The sequence below is a fragment of the Haliotis asinina genome, chromosome 3, assembly GCF_037392515.1.
Source record: "Haliotis asinina isolate JCU_RB_2024 chromosome 3, JCU_Hal_asi_v2, whole genome shotgun sequence".
In the NCBI taxonomy this organism is placed as follows: domain Eukaryota; kingdom Metazoa; phylum Mollusca; class Gastropoda; order Lepetellida; family Haliotidae; genus Haliotis; species Haliotis asinina.
Genome location: NC_090282.1, coordinates 36,373,936 through 36,382,978, shown reverse-complemented (window position 1 = coordinate 36,382,978; position 9,043 = coordinate 36,373,936). Strand labels below are relative to the sequence as shown.

Sequence of the window (9,043 nt, the reverse complement as noted above, 5' to 3'; positions counted from 1 at the left end):
TATTTCATATCCGTTTCGTGTTAAAATGTTGCTTTTTGGTAAAAACGATCTGAGGTAGGGAATACGCGTTTGTCGCCTTGGACCCTCTGTGCCCCTATCGTTTAGTGTTTGTGATATGTTGTCAGATGCAGTATGATCTGTTTGGGAATTGTAGTTCATCGATGTCTCCTTTAACGATGACGTGAGAAATTGCCGACTTGGTCAGTTTCGTGATCGTTTAGGAGACGGATGATAGACTATGGGGATAGTGTAGTTGCCTTTTTATCATGCCTCTGGCATAGAAAGTAAGAGTGCTACATGATAGCCACTAGTGGAACACTGGTGGAATTTACTTGTAATCCATTTATTATAAAAGAGGATGTTTTCACTTTGGGGACAAAATATATTATATTAGTAAGATGAATGTTTATCATTTATAGATCATCACGTTCCACTATGTTTAAATGACATCGGGCAGTTAATGCTCCCATTAGCCGTACAATGTAAGGAGATCATATATTTCCTTGTGTTTTATTTTGTTTGCTATCGTTGCTGCTGTGTTTCCAAGCTTGTCTTTAGCATTAACATCAACAATAGTGTTGGAAAGAATATGCTTCACCATCATCGCACGACCTTGCCAACTGGCGAGATGTAGGATGTTGTCACCATTCTTGTCCACAAGTGACGCATTACCTCCTTTACTCATTACCAAGTCAAACACCTCTAGATGTCCGTGGGTTGCTGCTAACAATATAGGTGTTTTTCCATAGTATCCTATGCTGTTGATATCAGCAATGTTTAGTGAGATGACATACTTCACCATCTCTATGTGTCCTTCACGACACACCCAGTGTAGGATGTTGTCACCATTCCTGTCCACAAGTGATGGATCACCTCCTTTACTCATTACTAAGTCAAACACTTCCCTTTGTCCCTCAATTGCTGCTACCATGATCGGTGTCGTCCCATGCATTCCCCTGCTATTGATATCCACAAGTCTCTTAGCGAGCACATGCTTCACCATCATAATGTAACCTCCAAGTATGGCCACATGAAGAATGTTGTTGCCTTTAGCATCAACTGCAGACACGTTACAACCTGCACATTCACATAAGTCAAATATGTTTCTGTATCCTAAACGTGCTGCAACCATCAAGACTGTTCTACCACCACGTCCTTTGCTGTTTATGTCCACAGTGTCCTGTGATATGATGTACTTCACCATCTCCACATGTCCTCCTCTACAGGCTAAATGAAGAACGTTGTCACCGGTTTTATCCAATAGGGACACATCGCCTCCCCGTCTGACAATGTATTTTAGAACATCCATTCTCCCCCGGTATGCTGCTATCATTACACACGTCCTACCGTAATGTTCTCTACTGTTGATGTTCACAATGTGAAGCGAGAGAACAAACTTCACAATCGCAATATGTCCTCCATAGCAGGCCATATGAAGAATGTTGTTCTCCTTATTATCAAGAAGTGACATATTACAACCTTTTTCTCTTAGAAACTCAAACAAAATTCTATGTCCCCCTCGTGCTGCCAACATCACTGGCGTCCTCCCGTACTCTCCCTCTCTGCTGTCAATGTCGACTTGACCCTTAGACACGATTGCTCGCACCTGACTAACGTCACCCTCTCTGCAGGCTTCATGAAGTAAGTTGTCTCCATAGCGGTTCCTCTTATCTCTTTTCTGTTCTTGGGATCTCGAAGCATAGAACGTCCTTCCCCCTGTAGTTTCATAAAATAAGGGAGGATACAGCATTGCTTAAAGGTCACATGGAACCAAAAAATCAAACATAAATAAAACACAATTATCACTTATTCATGACATATAATATACATTGCTGCTTGTAAAAAAAACAAATAGACAAAATATTAAGCGTACAATCGCGATTCAAAAGTGCAATATTTTATATTTGGGCTTACTTCCCTCGAAACGAAGCCCTCGGGAGACCGAACCCAATGGTAGCGGGTGGGTGGGCTCTCAAGTGTAACGACGACTTCCCACTGGCTGGTTCATTTGCTGACACGCTGAGGGTTCATCGTGTATACAGAAAGATGGTGTGTTTGATGGGCATTTTAGATGTATGGAGAGTCACAAGAAAGTAAGATTCTTTATTGATAACAACTTCCTTTATTGTACTTGATGCGCCGTTTCAGTATGGATTCATATACCTTTGTCAAACAAAATCATATACACTAGAAGAAGTTGTTATCCATAAAGACTGTATATAGAGATGTTCTCTGTATATATAAATGCATGTTCTCTGAATTTGGGTTCGTTCCAATCAAAACTCATCTCAGTTGAGATGGTGAACTACTGCGTGGCTGGAAATTGCCATTCGTTCAAAGTACAAAGCAGGACCTGAAACTGACAAAAGTTTGCACCAGTTTTCGTCAGATCCCATTCATCCGAGAAAATGGATGTACATGTAGTTTGTTTGCAACCCACGGACATAAAAACATGTCATGAGTACAAGTATCACACCTGCCTAATTACATAATGTGGCAGAGACAGGACTCGGGTGTACGAGTCATAAATAAATTTATTTTGTTTATGGCGTATAGCCTGATAGGCGTTAGCTTCAACTTGCATGTGATCAATGATTGAAGCTGTGTATTGCATACTGTCATTAGCAGACAGGCAGACAGGCAGGCAGACATATAGGTGTCAGTAAACCAGACATTGAGCTTTCTTTGTGACAGAGGCTGCTCACCACAATCAACCAGCTTTTTTATGTAACGAGTAGATTATTTACTTGTTTGTGTACACAACCAAGATACTGCTCACCACCTCATACTCGGGGCATGCATACTGTTTCAAGCTTCGCGAACCTATTCACTGTTGCACGTGACCTTTAAGCATCGCTTTGCTTATGTAATCTATGGTTACGCATTCTTGAGGACCGATACTGACCATTAAGTTTATACGTAGCTGAATGCATACTGAAATGACGGAATAATTACAAATGAATCACCAATATAATCAAGAGAAAAGGCGAAGAAAGCTCTCCTGTGTTAAACCCCTTCTACAAACTACAAACTTCTATTCGTGGATCGAAAATATTTCTTATGAGCTCATATTCTAGACCAAATGTGTTCCAGAGAAAATAAATCATAAAATTGCCCTGTCCTATCATGTACCCATGATATACAATATCCATGCTTCTCTAAATGAGTCTGTAACATGGTAAAATAGACAAGCACATGCTAACCAATCAGAAGGTATTCGGGAGGCAGTTACCTTTCACACAGACAGGCTTTCCATATCGGCTCTCCAAACATCTAGCACCGAGACTGCATGACGTGGTACTGCATGGACCCGGGATTACCTTAAGACAGATATGAAAGAACCATGAATGACTGTGCGCGCCCACGGATGTCCCCTCCCATGAAATCGTTGTGAGCTCTTTACAGAACATTCAGTTGTGATCATGTCTTGATTTTATATATTTTATATTTTATACTGTCGACAGTAAATATGACTTTCGAATCCACGTGGGGACAATGCATGAAACTCATTTCTTGTTTTCTCACTTGGTAACATACTCGGCCTAACTATATTCTCGATGTCCAATGTTTGAAAAGCTTCCATTTTGTTCCCCTGGTATGTAATGCGGGCGGGATATATACCACGCCTCGTCCGTCCGTCCGTCTGTCCGTAATAATTTTGCTTCCGGAGCATAACTCAAAACCTGTTAAATACTTTTCAACAAAAATGGTAGATATAACAAACAGAACCTAAGGTGGTGTCTTTCTATTTACAGCTTTTTGTCATTTCTTACTTTTTTCGGTTTCCATGGGAACGGTTTGGACTTAGCCTCAAAAGGGTGGGGTGGGCTTCGTTTCCGGAGGACAACACAAAAACGTTTTATTATCTTTTAGCAAACCTTGGCAGAGTTAGGATTCAGACCTTGAACTTCTGTCTTGTGCTATTGACAGATTTTTGGTATTTATGTTTTTTATGATTTCCATGGAAACGATTTGGACTTGATTTGTCCGTAAAATATCCACCTCAACTGTAGGTAACTATCAGATGATTTGTTCTTTTAAATATGTCACCACAACCCATTGTGATATTATTTTCTGTAAGAAGGAAATATCGCCCAAAGAGACGTAAATATCATCTCACTCGATCTGTATATTGACACAGGTTTTGCGAACTTGTACACGTCCATTCAGTGGTATGGGTGCTGTTCCACTTGGTCATAAGAGTTACCATTTGACTTTTCTTTCAAATCAGAACTTAAAACATTCTCTATCGTGTTACGTACATATATTGCAGATATATAATTACCTCACGTCCACATATTATTTGGAAGATTCACAGGGCATGGTCCAATAAATGATTGTGCTAAAATGAGACATGCAACGCAAAACACAATTTTGCAGATTTTGATACCTTTCGGTGTGGACTTGTGTGTATGTATGTATGTGTGTATGTGTGTGTGTGTGTGTAGGTAGGTAGGTAGGTAGGTAGGTAGGTAGGTAGGTAGGTAGTTTTATACCGCACTCAGCAATATTCCAGCTGTATGGCGGCGGTCTGTAAATAATCGAGTCTGGACAAGACGATCCAGTGATCAACAACATGAGCATCGATCTGCGATCGATCGATTTTGTTTGTATGTATGTATGTATGAATGTATGTATGTGTGTGTGTGTGTGTGTGTGTGTGTGTGTGTGTGTGTGTGTGTGTGTGTGTGTGTGTGTGTGTGTGTGTATGTATGTATGTATGTGCAATTAGTCTATACACTGTAAACAAAACACATTGATTTATGGCTCGTGCTCCTCAGTTCTGTCTCTGTCACAATATGTATTTCCGGACAGACAGTTGTGGTACTTGTACATATGATAAATTATGTCTGTTGATTACAAACGAACAACATCCATTTTTCTACAGGATCGGACGGAAACCGATGCTTGGTACTTGGACGAATGACAGTTTCCATATTTGACCATGTCAGTAGTTGATGATTGGATCGAACCAAAAGCGAAAGAAAATTAGTGTGTATTTACAAAACTCAAATCTCTATACACACACTCTGTGTGTATCGTCAAATGAACCAACCAAACGAAAGTTTCCGTTACACTTGACTTCACGCCCACCCAGTCAGGGTTCAGTATCCCGGCTGCTACAAATACATAACATTGCACTTTGTGACTGATACGTTTGTTGTCTGTTTTTGTTTTTTATTCACAATCAGCAATGTATATTACATGTGTATGATATGAATAAATGATAATTGTGTTATAATTATTGTCATTTGCATCTAAGCTTAACAAAAACCCAAATTGGAATTCAAACAAAATCATACAATCACCTAGTCATTTTGATAGGATTACATACTAACAGATACTCCAACTTACGTCTGAATGTGTCTTCAGATGAGCTTTGAATCCTTCCTTCTTCTTAAGTCCATTCGAATCACCGAGTCTAAGACGACAAGTTAAAGTCGCAATATCGAATTCGAATCTCAAGCAACCACCAGTTTCAATACATCTCGTTTCGCACATTTTGATGCCAATGTTCTTGATAACAACAAAACTCTCCTTCTGTGCCTTTTGTTCTATGCATTCCTTCATGCTTGATATGGACAATGCAACATCTGACAATACAACTGCCGAGAACAGGAACAGTTCCCTGAACATCCCCGAGCACACAGCTTTCATGATCAAGTGTTCACAGAGGATCACTGGATACACAACTGCCGACAACAGGCGGTTGAAGATTTTTCAAATACACGACTGATGGTCAAACAACCAAGGATGGCATATGCAGCAGATATAATGGAAATACCACGTGACATGGTACGAGTGCAAGGCGAAATCAATAGATGAACATTCTGGAAAATGGAAAACATATACATCTCTTCATTCTCGAGAAAGACTTTTCTACTATTCCACCCACTTGCACACAATTTTAACATAAATTACAATACTTCTGGAGTGCTGGATAAAAAATTCAAGTAAAAAAGTTTAAGTTTTAAGTTTTACTTGACATTTTATAAAAATAAAATTTGACAATGGTTGTATTAGTGATCTGCGGCTATTTATTTCAATGCGAGGCATGGCATTGTACGTACATCATAAGTACCGCTCCATGACGTCAATCGAGCTAGCATAATAATTTCCGCGATCCACAAACTTTTAAAACGATACAGCTAAAGAATGAATACATTCCATCAATGCATTCGGCATTCTTCGTAACAGTTCATAGTGCCCTTGATGTCTGAACATATTTGGTTATAACTGTTACATTACAATCGGACACATTTCTTCCTTTTTAGTCGCTTAGGAATAATATAAATGTGTACACATCTCTGTGTTACAGAGGTGCAGCTGGAAGCATTAACGCTTACATATGGAGTGCATATTAAGGTTTGTCAAATGATAGTCAGGTTGTGACGGCGGTGTGGACTTCGGAGGCCATCAGTATATTAGTATTGACTTGTGGGGGGCGGGGATGATCTATAGACATTTTACTCACAGTGCCACAACTGGTGGACATTGCAATCTCTAAACCACGATAGGACTCTCCACGCAATTTTCAGCTTGAGATATTCTTTAAAGTCATTCTGGCTTTGAACTTACCACAGCTAAACAAAAATATTACTTTAAATAGCTATTGTACGGTCAGTATTGTTGGATTTAAACATAATTAGAGTTCTCGTATGAAGTATTTCTGATATTCATACACCAAATGAAGTCCTTCCTGTGGACAAAAGTCTGTGTTTGGCTCAGACGTCTTGAAAATATACACATGACAAAAGAATCATGGATGGAGCCCTCGTTTTGCTATCCTTCAAAACTACAGTGAGAAGCTTAGAGATCAATTCGGAGGTGCTCTGTTTAGAAAAGGCGAAAAAAAAGTTGTTAGGAGTGGCTGTTTCAAGGCCGTCACTAGTGTTAAACATGGCGTCTCATCACTGACGATGTGTAAGACGAGAGACAGCAGCTTGGAGCTCTGTTATGTCCATAATGACTGATTTCCTTTCTTTTGTGTAAACTTGATGTAGATGATATTGAGTGAGTGAGTGAGTGAATTTAGTTTTCCGCCGCACTCAGCAATATTCCAGCTATATGGCGGCGGTCTGTAAGTAATCGAGTCTGGACCAGACAATCCAGTGACCAAGAACAGGAGCATCGATCTGCGCAATTGGGGACAGATGACATGTGTCAACCAAGTCAGCAATCTGAACACCCGATCCCGTTAGTCGCCTCTTACAAGCATAGTCGCCCAAGCATGCGTTGCTGAAGGTCTGTTTTACCCCTGGACCTTACATTTAATACATTATTATTCGAAAAGCGTACCATATCAGCTGTATCAGCTTCATCTGGGTACCAAATTCAGGCCTTAGATCGTCACTGAACCTACAGGATCGTATATGGACTGTGTACTGAGGTACAAAGAGACCACAGACGTCACCGAAACTGAACAGTCTAACCCACAACGAACTTTCCCAAGGTTGTGTAGATTCTCCTTGACAATCCTATTACAGGGCCCCCTAAGTAATTGAAGGAATTACAGCAAATTTGAAGGAATTGCATCTCAAATGTAAACAAACGCAGCCCACTCGCGAAACAATTGCAGCGATATCGGTAATTTAGCGGTAATAACAGAAACACATCGGCCCTATCGGAAGCAATGTCGGTAATACTGGAAACACGATCGGCCATCTTCGGAGATTTTTCGGTCGCGAGCAGAAACTCACGCAGCAAAACATGGCGTCGTTGGAAGAAGCGCCCGTCTCGGTGAGATTTGTTTTTAGTTCCTACTATTACATTTTCATACTTATCCATCTTTGACCACCCGCGTTGAATGCGTTTAGGTATGAGGTGTTGTCGGGGCAATAGCTTATGTTTTTAGGAAAAGATTGTCACTGCAGAAGAGTGTCACAAGTCATGCCCCTGGAGATTGTTTACAACTGAACATCGAAGTCGTGCCGATGATTACGAACATCATGAACGTGCGCCATGAAGAAGTTTATGAGCCATAATTTTTCTTGCTACGAAGTGCAATTGACAAATTTAAACACATTTTACAAAAAAATGATGTTATATCTGGCGCACGTTCGTAATCATCGGCATGACTTCGATGTTCAGATGTAAACAAACTACAGGGGCATGACTTGTGATACTCTCCTAGAGTGACTATCTTTTCCTAAAAACATAAGCTATTGCCCCGACAACACCTCATACCTAAACGCATTCAACACGGGTGATCAAAGATGGATAAGTATAAAAATGTAATAGTAGAAACTAAAAACAAATCTCACCGAGACGGGCGCTTCTTCCAACGACGCCATGTTTTGCTGCGTGAGTTTTCGCTCGCGACCGAAAAATCTCCGAAGATGGCCGATCGTGTTTCCAGTATTACCGACATTGCTTCCGATATGGCCGATGTATTTCTGTTATTACCGCTAAATTACCGGTATCGCTGCAATTGTTTCGCGAGTGGGCTGCGTTTGTTTACATTTGAGATGCAATTCCTTCAAATTAGTGCCAAAAGGAACGTAAAATGCAATGGTGTAAATATATACTTTCATTGATTTTTAGAAAGAAGACAAGTTCGGATATGTTGGCTTGAATCCGTCTTAGTCTGTACATGGGCCTATTCCAGCGAATGTTCCACTTTTCACTTCCCATGACGCGCTGCACAAACTGGGTAGTACCATAGATTAACCTGTGTTCAAAACTATAAAGTAAGATTAATAATGCAGCCAAGAGGATTATGATGATATTTGCGTAGTCAGCAAGGCTCATCATTACCAGTTTTACATCACATGATACTATTTATAAATTTATCTCACCTCTTCGCATTGACACATCAATCGATGGACACATCAATGGATGGACACATCAATGGACAGGGCGTATGAATATTATATACCAAGTAACTGCTTTGAGGGGCATCCACATATTGTTATCTCTCCCTATGTGCCGTTTACATAGTTAGTCTCACCTCGCCACATACATGAGGCGCTGGGGTAGCCTAGGTGCTAAAGAGTTCGCTCTTCACCGCGAAGTCCCGGGTTCGATTCCCCATATGGGTATA

At 40.4% G+C, this 9,043-nt stretch overlaps 1 protein-coding gene across 1 annotated transcript; it reads right to left on the bottom strand.

Annotated features, from left to right (window-relative positions):
• Positions 1-469: 469 nt before the first annotated feature.
• On the bottom strand, positions 470-1,750 carry LOC137278851 (ankyrin repeat domain-containing protein 50-like). Its single transcript, XM_067811357.1, has one exon. The coding sequence runs from the start codon at positions 1,748-1,750 to the stop codon at positions 470-472; it is 1,281 nt and encodes a 426-aa protein (XP_067667458.1).
• Positions 1,751-9,043: the final 7,293 nt, after the last annotated feature.